This window comes from Vidua macroura, chromosome 3 (assembly GCF_024509145.1).
Source record: "Vidua macroura isolate BioBank_ID:100142 chromosome 3, ASM2450914v1, whole genome shotgun sequence".
Lineage (NCBI taxonomy): Eukaryota > Metazoa > Chordata > Aves > Passeriformes > Viduidae > Vidua > Vidua macroura.
Window position 1 is genome coordinate 95,022,873 of NC_071573.1, and position 18,827 is coordinate 95,041,699.

The window sequence follows — 18,827 nt, forward strand, 5'->3', positions numbered from 1 at the left end:
AGAGAGATGGAGAGAATGCAGAAACAGTTTTATGCAACTGTTTTTGCTTTGTTGGGATGATGATACCAGTTTTTTACCAATCTAATTGAATGAACATGAATAAAAGGTTTCTTAAATTGCCTTTTTAAAAAAAGAATATTTAAAAGCTGAATTTATATTTGAGAAAATGCAACATAAGCTAATTTTCTGGTAGGTCCAACTTTAAGGTATGTAGAACAGGATGAAAAATGCCACATGACCTAAAGTTCTGACTGCTAGAAAGGAATTCTGCCATTCAAATCTTCTTTAGTACATTACTCTCACCAGATTTTGGTGATGGTTTTGGAACAGGTCCACCATGTGAGTATAACACTGAACTGGATATCAGCATCCTTGCACAGCTAACCACAAAATTGAATTTATTTTGTTAATTTTCTTTTCACCAGCAAATAGCCATTGCACTATCATGATGCCAGATATTATATTAGATAAAACATTTGTTTTGGTAGCTTGAATAGTAGGTTAGATAGATGGAAAAATCTGAAATACAATAGAACTGTAATGGTTGCCACACCTTAAGGAGAGCCTAACATGGCATCTTTAATGCACAATGAGCTTAATTCCTTTCATGCTTCTGTCTTAAATTCAACTTAAGTACTTACCTGAATGGCTTAAGTTTGCAGTGTATTCACAAACCATTCCAATCTTTTTGCATTAGGTATGCACTCTATTTGAGTAGTATATCAGCATTTCTTGAGTACTTAGAAATGGACACGTCTTGTGTCAGTCTGGACAAGTAAAGAGCTCTATTCTATTTTTTGGTCACTGTCTGTCTGAAGATGAGAAGTGAAAAGCTAATACTGTATAGTGCTTGTCTTCTCACATATAGAATGCTTTGTTATTCCCATTATGAAACAGCATGTAAGATAAATTTCCAAAAATTACAAAGGCATACAACATTGAATTGATAAAAAAATCAATCTGCTGTAAAACTTTATGGAAAGTGGCTATTAATAAATACAGGAGCTGTATATCTAGTTACTCTGCTAGCTTTCCAGAGGAAGCAGCAAATACAGTGAAGAGATCTTAAGGAGTACTCAGTGTTCAAGTATGGCACATACTCTTTTCCAGCCTTCATTCAGTATACTAAAAACCTTAGTTTGTAACTGACAAATTTAGATCAGTTCTTTTAGACAAGGTAGCAGAATTAAATGTGCATCTTTATTAAGAGTCATTCCTCAGAGAATTTGACTTTATTGAATGCTCAGATCTAGGCACTTGTCATATCACAAGGTATATAAAATAGTAAAGATTCTACTGTGGAAACGCAAGCATTTAAAGACATGAACAAAACCCTGCATATTGTAATGTAGTTGATATTGAGCCAGTGCTATTAGATCAGCACAAAGAGGCAGCAACTGCTGCAGGCTCCAGGGCTGCTCTGCAGGTCTGGAACAGTTCATACCCTGAACTGCTGCAGTACAGCACATTTGTGCAGGGATCTGATTTTTTTTTTTCCACCTCTTCACTGAAGCATATGAGAATACTCTACTAAACTGCTTGAATAATTAGAAGAGCGAGGCACCTAGTGGTATTACAATAAGTGATGATAATAAAGTCTGTCTAGGATCAAACTTTCTATTTGGAGGAGCCTGTCTCTTTTTATATGAACCCAGAAAGGGGAGTGAATATTATGGTAGCTTTTACACAGCAGTTAAATACCTTAGCTGAACTGTGGCATTTTTACTGAAAAGAACATAATGTCTATCCTTCTTGTTCATCTGCCAGAGAAAAGAAGTGATTAATTATTTGTTCAGTACTTTATTTAGTATATAGAAGAACACTGTAGAGGAGAGAAATACTAATTTGTTAAAGCTCCTTAAAAAATAAAAATACATAGCCTTACAATAAGTGGTAAGACTTTAAGTAATAAACCAGTGATAGAGTTCTTCCATCTCAGGATATATATTTAATTTTGTCTTTTTTTGCCAGCTTTTCTTCTCCTGAGGAAAAATGCCAGCCTTTCTTGGTATCCTTCTCCTTTGTAGCACTTGCTAATGAAAATGATGCACTTACCTCCATGCAGTGGGTTGACCCTGTCTGGATTCCAGACACCCTCCAAAGTCTCTCTCTCACTCCCCTCGGCACCTGGACAGGGGAGAGATAATATAACAAAGAGTTCACAGTTTGAGATAGGTTTCAGGAGAGATCACTCATCAAATACTGTCACGGACAAAACATCCTCAAAATACTGAGTTTATTATTTTAAAAAATCAGAGCAGGATAATGGGAAGTAAAAACAGACCTTAAAACACCTTCCCCCGCCTCTCACTCCTTCTCAACTCTGCCTCCTCTCCAGAGGGGAACAGGGACAGGGGTAATGGGGATTTTGGTCAGTTCATCACATGTATCTCCTGCTGCTTAGGGACAGGAGTCCTTCCCCTGCTCCAGCATGAGGTTCCCCCCCTCCCCCCCAGAAGATAGTTCTCCATTAACTTCTCCAATATGAGTCCATCCCATGGGTTACAGTTCTCTAGTATGGGGTGCAATCCTTCAAGGACAGGCTGCTCCAGTGTGGGCTCCTCTCTTTACAGGCCTGCAGGACCCTGCTCCAGCACGGGCCTCCCACAGGGTCACAGCCTCCTCTCAGACATCCACCTGCTCTGGTGTGGGTCTCCTCCATGGGCTGCAGGTGGATCTCTGCATCCCTGTGGATCCCCATGGGCTGCAGGGGAATCTCAGCTCTGGTGCCTGGAGCATCTCCTATTCCTCTTTCTCCAATGATCCTTGTGTCTGCAGAGCTGTTCCTCTCATGTTCTCACCCCGCTATCTCTGGCTGCAATTAAATCTGTGATTATGACTTTTTTTAAAATTCTCCTTAAATATATTATCACAGAGGTGTTACTACCATTTCTGATTGGCCCAGCACATCCATCTTGGAGCTGTGTGGCATTGGCTCTGCTGGACATGGAGGAAGCTTCTGGCAGCTGCTCCCAGAAGCCACCCCGTAGCCCCTCCACTACCAAACCCTGGCCATGCAAATCCAATACACTCCATTACTAACTGTCTCTTGGACTTTGCGTGTTTAATCAAATAATATTTCATTTACAATCTTGAATATGCTATTGATGGGTGGAGCCTTCAGTACTAAAGATTGTGCAGCTTTGGATGGAGATTCTTCTTTTTCCTCTGAAAGGGAAGAAGAATATATCAAGGAAAAATGAAAGATTATCAAATATGCAGTGTTTCCTTATTTAATGTTATTTTTGTGTGTGTGTTTCTAATTTCAAGTTGTAAATTGGTTTACTGAGTGCATGAAATTTAGATGTATAAATCAGTAATCTCAAGGAAAAATCCATTGCAGTATTTTTTTTTGACATATGTCTAGAAATCATACTGGTATACAACATTCACTAATAATCAGAAATGTTAACATTTGAAATAATCTTCACACTTTGTTTAGTATAAACATAGAGAACTTCAGCAAAAGCTTTACAGATAGTGTTACATGTTCTTCTAGCAAAAGAACTTGTACATATGCAGAAAAACATCTAAGTAAAAGTGTAATGATTAAATTACCTGAATATGTTCCCTAGTAACCTACAATGCTTTTCCTTTTTGCTCTGACTCTGACATTTTTCTTCTATTAAATATGTTTATAGTAATATGTAAATTCTATTAAATTGAAGTGCCTCTAGCAGTTATGTTACAAGCAGTATAAACTTCCATTGTGGTTATATATCTGTTCGTTCAAATGTATTTACAAGGTTTTTATATTTCCCTTTTTTTATACCTTTTCTTTTAATGGCAGTAATTTTGTACACTTTAACTTGCTTGCAGCGAAGTGCTTAAGTTAAAATCCAAGTAAATGAAAAGCCCTGAATTATTTTGAGCTGTTTGCAGCCTATTCTCTAGTGATCTTCTGCCAACTTTTTGTGTCATCATACTTGTTAGTACAGTGGAAGTTCTCTCTACCGGCTACAGTGTAATTTAATGGCAGAAGTGAATCTTGTGTGAAGTCCTAATTAGCATGTATCCCCTTGTGGGGGGTGAGGGAGTAATAAAATACCAGCTGTAGTGTCCCTTAATGCTGCCCAGCCAGAGAAGTAGCCAACACCACCATAGAGCCAGGCATCTGCTATCTCCATCCAGAGGACCCCCATTCCCAGTCCTGCATTCCCAGAGGTCAGTGCACTGGCCCTTGTGTTCAGAGAACCTAAAGCCATTCCTGAGATTTATTGATTGTTTCACTTGCTGCAAGATTTTTGTGAGCTCTTTAATATTCCAGAATGAAAAAGGTCCTATGAACACAGGAACCGGCTACCAAAGTCAAAATCCCAGTTTTTTGAGAAGACAGAAACCTGTACTCTGTGGCCTCTTGTCCCACTTGGTGAAAGATTACTTTTATGAAGGAATCAGGAGTGGAACTGAACAACCATTCCTTGTGATTTCAAACCCAGCATTTTGTGAATCTTGAATTTGCTAATAAGATGTGCAGGTAGCTTGTAACATTACTACAGACTTCTTGGACTTTCGTTTTGGCTTGAATAAGTAGATTTGGATCAGATCTGTCCTGCTTTCTTTTTGCTATTCACTGCTATATAAGAAAATTTTCCACTTTCTCATCACTTATTTTGCATATGCTTTGGAAAAAATCAAAACAGAGCTGAGCTGGGTATAAAACCCTTGATTTTTAGGACTTGTATAGATAGAACAGAGTGCATTGGTTTTGGTAGTGTGGTTTGGTTGGGTTTTGATTTTTTGTTCTCAAAGTGGAAAAGAAAAAGCCAAATGAAGCTATAGTCCGTGACTCCAGCAGAACATTTGCATTTACAATGAGATTATTCCCCCCCTTGTGTTTGGTAATTAATTAAAATTAGGGAAATTGTAACTACTTAAGGAAATTGAAAAATTATTCTTGGTCCTATGTTCCTTGCTTCTAAATCCAGAATCTTTATGTATCTGACTTAAAATATTGGGGGCACGCTTGTGCCTGGATCCTACAAGAAGACTCTTACTTGTCCTGTACAAGTAAAATGAAGAAACTTTTATTTTACATTTTCTTGTTTAAATAAAATTATGTGTGATGCATATAATCAGGCTCTGAATATAAAAAGGTAATATTCCCCTAGTGTCAGAAAATTTTCTGTGATGTAGTAGCTGTTTTGGGGAAAAGTGAAATATGACAGTCACTTAAGAGTTGGACTTGATGATCTTTGTGGATCCTTTCCAAGTCAGGGGATTCTATGATTCTGTGATATCACTGAGCCTAGACAAGGACTTCCTAGACCCAGATTTATTCCTCGTCTCACATATTTCTTACCTGCTGCTGAGTATTTCATTCAGGAAGAGCATCCTGCCTAAAAGTCAACATAAATGGTTAAAGTTAGATGCTTGTGGCAGGATAAGCTCTCTTTGGAAGAACCTTTTTATTCCTACCCCAAAGAAATGGCATTTTACACTAACAAGGAAATTTATTTGCATCCCAACTGGATTAATAGTAGTACATATCAGCCAGCTCATGAAAGCAAGTGAGAGATTCATTTAGTAATGAACATCTAAGTGCATCGAAGACAAAGGATGTATGCATATCCATAGCATATTATGGGTAGTCTGGGATTGACAGCTATTGATACCTAAGGTTCTATGATGTGGGAAAGAAAAATTAAACCAACTTTGTAGAGGTGATAGGCAGTGTACCAAGTAAAGATGAAAAGCATTCATGTCACACTAATCTGGATTGGGGGTACAGTGTGTGATGGAAAAAACTGTGTTCTGCAAGTAGATGACAGATTTTAAAATTTGTATGAAATACAAAGTCAAGTGAAGACAGATGAACACATTTCCCTTTATCGCATCAGAGTTATTTCACAGATCATGTAATATAGCTGAAGAAGAATAACAATGTCTCTCTTATATTCAAGGGATGATACTATTCTTCAATGAGGTGCAGAGCAACTCTTATTTTTCAACAACTTAAATGGGAACTAAAAATAACTTGACACTTCGCTAAGCTGAATAGACAAGTTGTTGTGATCCTGTTGCCATTTTAAGGTTTTTTTTTTTTACATTTGGGAAGCAGCACAAGAAATCCTGGAAATGAGAGTGATCCATATTATCCTGGTAACATTCTACTGTGCCCAGAAATAGGTGATTTAATAGTGTAAAGATGGCGTACAATGGATTCAACACCTAGGAAAGTAGAATACACTACATGATCTCTTGTTGAGAACATGTGACAAAATTATTTCGGTCACTTTCCAAAGATTTATTTTTGTAATGGATGCTTTCATCTGGGTTTTGTAGGGTTTTTTAAGTTTATTATTATGAATAATCAGATGTTTATGTCATATACCATATTTTAGTATTTAAAAATCTGTAGCTGCTTAGTACAGAAATCAGGATGGAGTCCTTAGGCAATGAGGAGACACCCACTGAGAGGGAATAACTTTATAGAATGTGAGGGACACACTGGTGTAGAGGAATGATGGCCAAGGGATAAACCCTCTGTACAGCAGAGACCAGAAGTCTGTTGAGAACAATGGGAGCCCAGGCTTCAGGGGGACATTCCCTAGAGACCCAGAGAGCACTGTGCAGACTGTTCTGCAGCTCTGGTATCTGGTGTGCTGAACTGAGAACAAGCCTAAGAAGAGAGGATTGATTTATGAGGATGCAGTGGGCAAGGTGGAGGTAAAGTTATGTATGTTTAGTTTTGTTTCGACTTCCCTCATTTTGAGTTTTCTCCACCCCCAGAAAAGAAATTAGCTGTTCTAGTGTCTGTTCTAATAAAACCTAGCTTTCCTATTAAAAAGTTGGTATAAATGTTCACTATGGAAAAAAAGTTTGAGCATACCAGGGAAGACTGTGGCACCCGGTTCACATCTATTACAGACTGACAGATTACCAAATTACAGCTGTTCTGGATTTTTCCCTGTGGTGTTGCTCCTTTTTCCAGCATACTTGCCTGCATATTTATATGTATGATTAGTTCAACATAGAGCACTTGGTCATTAAGAAATTACTTACTGCTTCAATACACAATTAATTTAGAATGTGATTAATGAAAGTAAGCTTAATCCTTGTCCTAAAACATCCCTGTTTTTGCAAAGCTGCTTGGAAACTGTATAAGTAAATTTAATTCAAATCTAGTTTAAGATTCAAAGATAAATGGATGAAGGAAGTAATTAAAAATAAAACACATGGAAGTTCTGCATTCTTTCAGACTTTACTTTTCCAGATTGTTTTGAAATAGGGTTTACTGGAAGAACCATGTAATAAACTGCAGTTGTGGCAGCTCTTTCATATATGGGGTTAAATATAATTGTTTATTAGATGCTTTGTAAAAAGTTAAGAAATATTACAAAATATGGCAAAAATAGAATTGAGGTGTAAGCTGAAATATTGAGTTGATAACTGGCATAAGTTGGACGATTGTTGCTGAGTATCTTCATTTTGCTGGGTCAGTGTGTGTGTACTTTCATGTAGCTCTTCTGTGCTAAAGACTGTACTTTAGTTTACATCTGCTCTTAGATGCTGTTCTGTCACAGAGGAAAACTACATATCTGTTTTCCAGTAGATGACCTGTTCTTCCAGTTTTTCCCATTTTCCAGTCTGTATTCCTATACTCTTAATAGCGTCTAAACATTTTGTGCTGTTTTAGCTGGTATCTTTGGAAATAACATTTTAAATGCTGCACAGGATTTTAAGATTGCAGTGTTTCTTATCATTTCTGATGTTATTCTGAGCAAAGGGAGAGCTTTGGATTCTTTAAACTAACCACTGGTTGAAAACCATCTCTGGGAAAAAAGGCTTTGAAGACAACTCTAAACATGTGTTTGTGTCCTGAAAATTAAAAGAAAGAGCAAATATTTAAGATAGAAATGTGACATCAGGTACTTAAAATGTTTCCAGTTTTTTAATATAAATGTTACAAATCTCCCCCTCCCATTCATAGTGGTGCTATCTGTTCCAATACAGAGATGTAATCTTATTTAGCCAAAGACTAAGAAGATTTCTCTATTTAGTAGCAATTAGTCTTTGTGGCTGCTTAAGATTTTTGAGCATTTCTGATTTAGTAGCCTTCAAAACAGTTACTGGTTGTCATTGAATCTCTGGTTTTTTCTTGTATGTGAGTATGCTCAGCTTTATAATTTTACTCTGTTTTCCTCACTGAGTCAACATTCTTAGTGGGTTTGGGGACCACAACTGAGCCCATGTGGGAAGTGCTGTATGATGCCTCTAAATAATGGTGACTGAGTCTGACTGTACATCACCCCAAAATGCCAAAATGACTGAAGACAATGAGTTTGAAATTTAAAACAATAAAGGATCACTGAAAGGTTAAAATACTTGCTTTTGTTTAAAAATTAAGTCATTGAACAGTACAGAATTTGTATCAGAAATAGTTCTATTAAATACTATTCCTTACTAGAAATAGTATTTCTTAAATACTATTTAAGAAAGATTGGGAGCTTCATCAATTAGAGCTTTCTGTATAAAGTGACAGAAGGCCCAAAACATTACTGCTAAAATGAATTTATGCATTAAAATAGTTTTACATATCTCCTGGATGCCTTAGATCAATGTGTGTGGACTGAGTGTACATACCAAAAAGCAAAGCAAGTTCAGAGTCTGTTTCATCATGTATCCAGCTGGGATTGGGAACACTCACTGCTGAAAGATCAGAAAAGCAGCAGAGAGCACAATGATGGGATCTTCAGTTTCTCCCTTACTGTCTCATCAGGATATTGTGAAAAGTTTCAGATTTTAGACACAGTCAATAAAATAACCAAGACATTGGTTAGTGCTGTGAGAGGAAATCACACCCTTGACTTTATCCTACATAGAGTTTCGTTCACAAGAGGCACATCACAACAGCAGCCATTGGGTTCAACATGCTGAAAAAAACAAAAGGAAACAAACAGTAATCCACAACAATTCAAGAAGGAACACTACACAAAAATAAAGGTATTTACTAAAAAGAACCTAAAAAAGGTCAGCTAAGAGAAGGAAGTTGTACCAGGTGGTTTGGAAGCTACTTAAGGACACCATATGTGATATTCAAGGCCAGCGCCCACCACCTGTCATGACAGGCTTGAGAAAAAGCAAGAGAAAGACAGCACAGCCAGACAACAGAGTAAAGGAAGTTGTTGGAAAGAAGTAGGTGTCTTTTAAAAAACTGAGTTCACACCCAGATGATATATTAAACATATTTAAATGTAAGAGTGTGGTAAGACAGGCAAAGGAGTGTTTGAGCAAATGTTATATAGAATTAAAACTGAATAGGTCTTATTTGTGATGCACCAGGAGCAATGTGTCTGCCACTCTTTTGAGCCAATGATCTTGATGTAGAATGAGTATTTAGAGAGGCCTGTTTCAGAGAAGTTAAATAAATCCTTTGCATTGATGTTAGCTGTAGAAAAAATACTATGGAGAATCCCATGATGCAGCACTTCTTCCTGGCTTTTCTGAAAGGATATGTGAAATTGAAGTGATTTAATGGTCATGCAACAAATAAATTTATAAAATAAAATCACAAGTACCAGATTTTATTCACCTAAATTTTCTAAAAGAATTTAAGGAAAAAATTGCCCATATTACTGACAATGATGCATAGCTACATGCTTTTCAAATTGCCTTGTGGTCAGAGACTTTGAGGTAACATAGTGTGAAGCCAGTTTTTTAAAACAGTTCTTAAATCATCCAGGGGACTGCAAGCCTGTTAACCTGTTGTTTGTTTTAGGTAGTTCGGCACAAATTATGATGCAAAATAATATTTGTGGATGCTTGATAAACTGTGATCTGAATGGGACAGATCAACAGGTTTGCAAAGAGGAGGTGTACAAACATCTTGGAATCTTTGAAGACGTAGGAAATATATGGATAAGGATCATGCTACAGGTGATGTGGTTTCCTTGAATTTCCACCAAGCTTTTGATAAAGCCCTTCTCCAAAGGGGGCACATAGACTTAACATGAAAGGTGAAGCCCTAGAATAGATAAGTAGATGAAGAAAATGCAGCAGTTCTCAAAACAGAGGTCACAGCTGGAGGCTTGTGTTCAATAGATGGTCAGGTAAGAAGAATGAAGTGATATCAGAAGGTTTCCTGATGGCTACATGGATATCGACTGCATTAAAGGCTAGAGTTGGGTGCAGTGTAATCCCAGATTGAGTGATTTGTCAAAAATGACAGATGAGACACATCTTAGATAGTTGTCAAGTGATGTACTTAGGAAAAAATAAACAGTCAAAATTCACCTGCAAAATGGTGAGCTCAGAACTGACTGCTACCAAGCAGGAGTAAGATTTTACAATATGATGAATAACTATGAAAACAACATTTTAGCAGCAATCAAAAAGCAAAACTATGGCAATTATTAGGGCAAAAAGTGCAAAAGAACACCCATTATTGTACCTCTCTGTAAGTCCAGAGTTCACATTTTCTTGAATGCAGTGTATGGCTACTGTTTGATACAGGATATAGAATTAGGTAGTTGTTTGATGTGACCAAGTACAGCTTGTCCTATGGCAGGAATTTGACTTAACTTATGAGTAAGAGAAATTCATCTGTATATACAGTCAGGTGAACATTCATGATTGAAGACTTATGCAGAAAGTGGTATCTGCCTTTAATTGATAATTGTCATTAGCATGAACTGGATTTGCTTAAAATCCAGGAGGTAATACTCCTTTGTGGTAGGCAGCACTTATGCAACATTTGCCAGTTTTATGTGAATTCTTGATTTGTCAGCACACAAACATAGTATGAATGAAAAATAAAAGACAGTCCCTATCCTAAACAGCTTCCAGTCTTGTAGTTTTCTACAACATTACAATTGTTGCACATTAATAGGTGTTCTGAAATTTTTAAATGGGTTTTCTTTCTCTGATTTCAAATTATTTGAAGCAGTTTCCCCAAAAAAAGAGTGAAAAAATAGTAACATAATTTTGTGTCCCTGAGATCTTTCCAGTATTGCTTTTGTTCTAATGAACCATTCCATTTTATTGTATTCACCAGCCACAGCTTTTTACTCTTGGTCAAATTGCAGCTACAAATATATTAATTAGTACTAAAAATAACATTTGGTTTTTCCCTTACAAGATCCTAACCCAAAATTAAACTCCTCTGCTTTGGCTGCATGGTACACTATGGAAGATTCATCCAGTATCAAGGAGAAGAGCTTAAACTGGCTGAAAAATCAGAAGGACATATGTCCTGTTTCATCTGAAAAAAAGAAACCAACCCAAAGCCAAAACACCAAAACCCAACAGAATTACAGAAATACCATGAGCAACATCCAGAGAGCCAACGGTGGGACTTGAACAGGAGAGCCAGCTGCCATGCTTGAGTAATGATGAGCAGATTATATGGATTCCTCAAGCTGAGTGGATATTCTTTGACTCTTTTTCCTCAGTATGCTTTACATATTTTTTTCCTCTCTTTTTTCTTTTTCCCTGTTCTAAAAGTTTGTTCTTATAATATTCAGGGACCTGATTTTAAAAAATCCCTAGCATTCAAAAATCCCAGTTTATTCTCATAGCCAAACTTCATTTTACATACTGTGGAACTTTGTATCCCTTGGATTCGCAGACACCTAAGTAATCAGCCTCCCATATTTCATTGTCTTATAGGATGCTGTCTCACAATGTTTCCATCTGGCATTGTATGAAGGAACTGAAATAGCAAAGATAAACTCGAGAGAACTTGTATTTTCTATCATGGAGTTGCCAGCAGTGTGTTCACACTGATGGTTAGTCTGGACAGGAGGAAGTCAGCTGTTGCTCTTAGCCTGTGTTAAGCTTTGTATTTAATCTCACTGTGCTGCTCTGATGATGAATACAAAGTAACTTCCTAATAAAATAGAACTCAATAAAAGTTAGCTTATTGGGTGTCTTCCTGTCAATTTTTTTTTTCTATTTTTCATTGTTTTCTGTTTTTCTTTGAAGATAGAAACTGGCTGCACTGACTTTTCATTATCACAGTTCAGTAAGCTGTACGTATCAATGGAGTCCTCTTATTTCATTTAAAGTCTCCTTTTTTTACGTATTTCTACATCTGTTCTGTTAAAGAAACATGAGTTTGAATGGAGAAAACATTTAAATCTTTCAGACAAGATAAGATAGGCTGTTAGAAAATTAGTTTTTCTTTTAGTGCTGACTTACATTCTGAGGCTGCACATCCCTACTTCTGTATCATACTGCCAGTCAGGGTAGTGTGACTGTGCACCTGCGTGGTAAACTGCATCCAAAAAGGAATCTGTGCCAAAAAAAAAGAACTCTGAACAGTTCTTGAGGGAGCAGTTCTTACTAAGGCTGAAAGAAATGCCTATGAAATTATGACTGTGACTGGAAATTGTATATGGGCATTCCATCTGGAAGACACTTTGCTCAGTCTGAAGGAGCACCAAGTGCAGACTAAACAGGTTAGAGTCAACTGCTCCTGGATAATTGCATTATGTGATCAATTAAGCAACTTGTGGAGCAGAGATAGATCTTAGGACAAAGAGAGGTGACAGACCAATACGGAACAGGAGAACAATCATCAGCTCTTGTGGAATTAGAGCAAGCTGTAGTTATAGTTGTGGCTAGAGTTAGTGTGATTCTAAAGCTATTCCTATCATTGTTGCTTAAGTACTTACTCAACATACTGAGATTGCTTGCATAGTATATATTCCCTGCATTTTTTTAGAATTGCTTAGCTTTGACATAACAAATCTTTTCTGTCAGTGGTAAAAATTATTAGAACCAAATTTGTATCTACTGAACTTTTATCAGGCCTCCCTACTGGCTTGAAATGTAGAGAAAAGTTCAAAAGTTGGGTCTTGTTCATGTGATGAGCAGACTCATGTAAAGAAACACCTTCCTGTGTACCAATATTTCCTGTAAAAGAGACTGATTCTTCTCAGGTGTTGCAAGCATCTAGTCAGAGCTCATCATCTCGATTTCCTTTGTGGTTAATGGAAGGGGAGAGAGAGAGATGAAGTCCTTCAGATTGCATTTCCATCCCTGCTGGTTTAGTATGAGGTAAACTGCTTTCTGAAGAAGAAAGTGTCTTTTGGGTTATCGGAGGGAGCATAGGTCTAAGTATGCACTAAGTATTTTCAGGCAGCTAAAGATGTGGGAGGCGAATCCCACTGAATATGTCATTTGTTAAGGTCGTTGTGTAGGCTGTGACATAAACTTTATGGTGTATGTTTCTTGTATAATTTTCATTTATAGTTTAGCGTGGCTGTTGTAATCAGGTAGCCTTGCTGGTTATATGAACAAGCAGTTCTCTTGGCTCCTCTGCATGCCACGTGCATGGGGAATCTATAGCAAACTGTACCATTAGAGGAAAAAAAAAGGTTTTACTTTCTTCTATTAGCTTGTGAAACAGCTCAGATTAATTGCATGTCACCTTTTCACATGAGGAGGCAGAAATTAAGTCTATTTTATTACTCTTTCAAGTTAAACCATACAAATCTTTTTGGAGTTTCTTTCTCTTGCTAACTTCTGTGACAGTCCTCCTTTTGCCTGCCAAAACCTTTCTGTTCTGGAATTATGCTAAGAAACACAGCATTACAAGCTTGAACAGTACAGTAGGTTTATATAATAGCTTTGGAATATTTTTCCTGTTATTTTCCAACTCTTTTCTTATGTATGCAAACAAGGTGTTAGTTGTTGTGATCACTGATACCAACTGAGCAAATGTTTTCATTGAGTTTCCATGCTGATGCACAGGTATGGCTTTTGTTTTTCCTGAGCTGATAACAGCTCACTTTACCCCTACCAGTGAGCTGTGTGAATTAATCCCTTTTGTGTGCATTGCTTTGCATTCATAAGCATCTAATTGTATTTGTTCCTGATGTTGAATCACTGGTAGCTGCCACACATGGAACAGTAGATAGCATACAGATACAAGAATACAGGGCAACGAATGACCGAAACTGCTAAAGGACTGCCTTAAGCAGTCTAGAGGCTAGACTGCCAATATCTCCTCAAGAGAGCTAGGCAGAGTCTTGTATTTGTTTCCTGTGTTGGAGCAAAGTCAGCATAGTTCTGGTTTCCTTTCAGTCAGGCATTTATCTTAATACCTACACATGGGAAGACTAAATTCATTTGGCCTTTTGACAGCTTCACCATGGTCTCTTCAGACCTTCTGATGTCCTGAGCTACTTAGGATAAGGAAGCTTTTGGATTGGACTCAAAGCATTGGTTATCTTAAGCCCCATGCTGGCTTCTGTTTTTTTTCAAGTCATCTCAAACCAAAGAAGGTGCTTGGCTGCACACCATGCTGTAGTTTCACTGAGTTTTGGGGTTCTCAGATGCTTAGAGAACAAGTTAGGCTGCTTTGCCGAGTGTATAGATTAGTGTTATTAGCAAACAGTGCTGTTCAGGTCAACAGAGGGCTGAGAAATTTTGCAAAGCAATGTATATATATTTGCAGTGAAATTCACCTATTTTAACACAAATACTTCCATGAAAATCCAAACTAGATCTCAAGATGAAACACTGATGTTTTGTTTATAGCATCTTTCACCATTCATATCTGCCTTCAGTTCTGATATTTTATTCCTTCAGGATGACACAGACATTATTTTTCCCACATCCCATATGTCCAAATCACATATAAAGATGTAGTTCAAATACCATGGGTGCAAAACATTCCACACTGTGGGTCCAGGGTGATGCTTGGTGTGTCTTTAATGTGCTGTGGTGTTCAGTTACAATACAGCACATTTATTTTTATGCAGCCTTCTTCATTGAAAGTATGGAAAATTGCTTTGCAGTGAGTCATCTGACAGCTAAAGAACTAAAAGTCTGTAGTGATATTTAAAGAGAAAGTGGATCAGAGCTGACAGAGTTCAAGACAGAAAAAGAAACAGAAATTAAACAGAGGGCCTCCAACCATGGAGAAAATAGTGACAAAGACTGGTTAGGGGGAGGAGTGATGAGAAAGCCAAACACACTGAGAATGTCTGAGACAGTTCAGGAGATTATGCATATCATTCTGCAACAAGCATTAGGCTTCAGATGTCTCTCCTGTATCACACCAACCTTAGCCAAGTGGGGTAGCTTTGACCCTAAGAGAATGGTGCAAATCCAGATAAACAAGAGTGCTAGGTTCAGGGCATTGTAAGGAATTTACAAGCATGTAAATGGGGTAGGGGTTGAGGGAAGGATTAATGTCTTAACTTTCTTGAGCAAAACATTAGAATGTGGTGTATTCACCTTGGCTGAATGCCAGGCGCCCACCAAAGCCTTTCTATTACTGTCCTCCTCAGCTGGACAGGAGATAGAAAATATTACTAAAGGTTCACAACATAAGGGCAGGGAGAGATCACTCAGTGATTACTGTCATGGGCAAAACAGACTCAGCTTGGGGAAACTAATTGAATTTATTACCAATCAAAATTAGAGCAGGATAGTAAAAAGTAAAATCAAATCTTAAAAGCACCTTTCTGTTCTCCTCCCCACCACCACTCCATCTTCCCAGGCTTAACTTTATTCCCAGTTCTCTACCTCCTCCCCACCAGCAGCGCAGGGAGATGGGAGATGAAGGCTCTTCATCTCCTCAGGGAAAGGAGTCTTTCCCCTTCTCCGGCATGGGGTCCATCCCATGGAAGACAGTCCTCCAGCATGAGTCCTTCCCAAGGACTGCAGCTCTTCATTATCTGCTCCAGCATTAGTCCTTTCCCACAGCATGGAGTCCTTCAGGAACAGTTTGGGTCCTCTGTGGGGTCACAAGTCCTGGCAGCAAACCTCCTCCAGTGTGGGGTCCTATCACCACAGGACCAGAGATCCTGCCAGGAGCCTGCTCCAGCATGGACTTCCATTGAGGTTACAGCCTCCCTCAGGCTTGCACTTGCTCAAGTGGAGGGTCCTCAACAAGAGGATCTCTGCTCCACTATGAACCTCCATGGGCTGCAGGGGCACAGCTGCTTCACCATGGTCTTCACCACAGACTGCAGGGGAATCTGCTCTGGCATCTGGAGCACTTCCTTCTCCACTGACCTTGGTGTCTGCAGAGTTGTTTGACTCACATATTCTCACTCTGCTCTTCTCTAGTTGCAATTGTATCTGCACAATAACTTTTTTCCCCTTCTTAACTATATGTTACAAGTTACATATATATATATATATATATATATATATATATATATATATATATATATATGCATGACTATGTTACGCCAGAGGCTTTATTGCCATCACTGATGACTCAGCCAGCAGCAGGTCCATCTTGGAGCTGGCTGACATTGGCTCTGCTGGACATTGGGGAAGCTTCTAGCAACTCTTCACTGAAGTCATCCCTGTAGCCCCTGTGACCAAAATCTTGGCATGCAAATTCAATACTTTCTTCAAATAGAAGAAAACTGGCATTCTGCAATCCATGATGTTTAAATGTGTGGGGATTTTGTTAGATCATGAATGAGGGAATTCCAGTTAATTAGGCAGCAATTATTATCGACAAGAATATGGACTTCATCAGCAGTGCACTTAGAGGCAAGATAGGTTTTTGCTTCTGGCCAAATCTTCCTTGGCCAGTGCTAGAGGGGCTAGAAGTGAGTGTGTGGGAGGAGCAATCAGTTCAGGGTCAGAGATTACTTTAAAACTTGGGCTTTGTGTACAGGGATAATATCTGAGTAAAGAAGTGCAAAAGCTGTCTTGAAGAGCAAGAGAGACTTATTTCTTGTGACATCTGAGGCTTTTGAAGAATTAGGTAGTAAGGAAATTATAATGTAGCAAGAGAACAATAGAACCAAGGCAGGCTGTTAAAGAGATTAGAGATTACTTACCAAGGTCACTGTTGCCTTGCATGCTTTTCCTATAAAGTTAATGTCCAAAACTGAGCTAGCAGTAAGATATCCTAATGGAGGAGAATGCTTAAGGAGGAGAAAGGAGATGAGTCAGAAATGTATGCCTGGTGTTTTTAAAGTACAGCACTGTCATGAATGCATCTCATCAATATAAACACTATCATCTTTCCTTGTAAATTATGTACATTCTTCTTGTGCTCTTGGTCAAGTCTACCAACTGGCACTGTGGGACTCTTTGGGGAGCTCTCTCATGTCATGTTGCCCAGTCTGCCCATAGTGATTTTTGCTCTGGGCATTCTTTTGACCTCACTCTGTATAGAACCATATCATCTGCCTTAAGAAAGTAAATGAGATGTAAAGTATGTAGCATGAAGGAGAAAACAGTCTTTATTGAAAGCAGAAGGGAAAAAAGCATGTCTTTTTAATGCGTTCAGAAAAGTTGACTTTGACATTGTAGTACTGAAAGACATTGTAAGAATAAAAGTAAGGTTAGAGCCACTCAGGTATCCCAGAATTTGAAGGGTGTCATATTTCACTGTGTGCAGTTCTAAAATGCTTATTACAGATCTTCCTATTTACAGTTCTCATGTCTCTTTTGAATCTGCAGAAGAGGAATATCAAGGGCAAACCAAGAGAAAGCGCATTCGAAGGAAGAAACAAAAGAGCAGTTCACAAATCTCTAGTAATTTCCATGGAGAACAAACAGATTTGGGAATGCAAGAGACTGTTGTTCAAGATAATTTACAGCTGCAGCAAACAGACGGTCCCAAAATAAGCAAAAACAAAAAGAGGAAAATGAAAAAGAAGCGACAGAAAGAAAAAAAGAGAGCAGCTGGCTTAGTAACAACAACTACCAGTGTGGATTTTACATATCAGCCTGACAAAAACAGCAAAGAAGAAGCAGCAGGCTTAAAAGACATAGGTGAAAAGGCAGATAGCATTCTGGACTTCCTGCAGGCAACACAACAAATTTATTTTACTGACAGTATGTACCACTCTTTCTCCTTTCTTTTTTGAGTATTAACACACAGGAGAAAACGGATATGCATTTATTACTGCTGTAAAATGGGACAAAGCTACTAAAGAAGTGTCTCTGTTGAAGAGAGGCATGTGAAAATAAGTAAGGCATGTACCTAGTATTTGTCCCACTTTTTGGTCTGTACATGACTGTGCAAGAATTCACATCAATAGAAAAAACCTGTAGAATTCCTTGCTCTTCTCTTAAACATTCTAATGCACTTGGGACAAGTGGTTAAAATTCTTTTTCCCCTCTGCAAGCAAATATCCAGAAGGATTACTTGCTTTCAGAGAACTTCAAATAAGGGCAATTGCTATCCTAGTATCTCTGAACCAATCTGCTTCTCTGAATGCTCTGAATGTCCCAGGAGATTTATTTGAATTCTATAAGGAAATCTAGACAGACAGCACGTACAGGAACAGGGAAGATACTACTGACACTAGGAAAGTATATTGGCATAAAATGCTTGTGAACAAGTTGAATGGGAACTGATGCTTAACGCACATTCCCTACTACTTTTAAAAGAATTGCATGGATTTATCCCTAATGGCCTATCCAATGTGATTTATCCCTATTGGCCTATCAGTCACTGTGGAGCTGAATGGAGAATATTAAATAGCTTACCTACCTGCATTAGTCCATCTTGAAGCAGAGCTGTCAGCTTCTAGTACCATAAAATTCATCTTTTGGTCACAGAATTACTGTAAAAACCTTAAGATGACATCAGGGATTTCATGTTAACTTTTTCAAGATTTATACATAGAATTTTCTTTGCTTAATGTTAAATTTTCCTGCTGCATCAGGTCTTCATACTAAGCCTAGCATTTGAAATCTATCCTACTTTCTGGCTAAGGTCTTTCCATCAATTAAGAATTCTACTACTTCACCATATGGCTAAGTAAATGCAAGCTAAGCTACTTGCATTTGCTGTAGTGGAACTCCACAGTGACAGAGCAAGATTGCAAATTCTTCAAGTTCTGCTGTTAATGCATGACCCAGAACAGAAACCTGATGAATTGTCCACAGCTGTG

The 18,827-nt window shown here is 38.1% G+C and overlaps 1 protein-coding gene across 4 annotated transcripts in view; it reads left to right on the top strand.

Annotated features, from left to right (window-relative positions):
• ERICH1 (glutamate rich 1) overlaps positions 1-18,827 on the top strand; it is a 76,245-nt gene that overhangs the window by 40,052 nt on the left and 17,366 nt on the right. For all 4 annotated transcript variants that reach the window (XM_053974277.1, XM_053974274.1, XM_053974276.1 and 1 more), the window contains exon 4: positions 17,386-17,763. In XM_053974277.1, the coding sequence (XP_053830252.1) occupies positions 17,386-17,763 (378 nt within the window). The remainder of the gene's footprint in view (positions 1-17,385; positions 17,764-18,827) is intronic.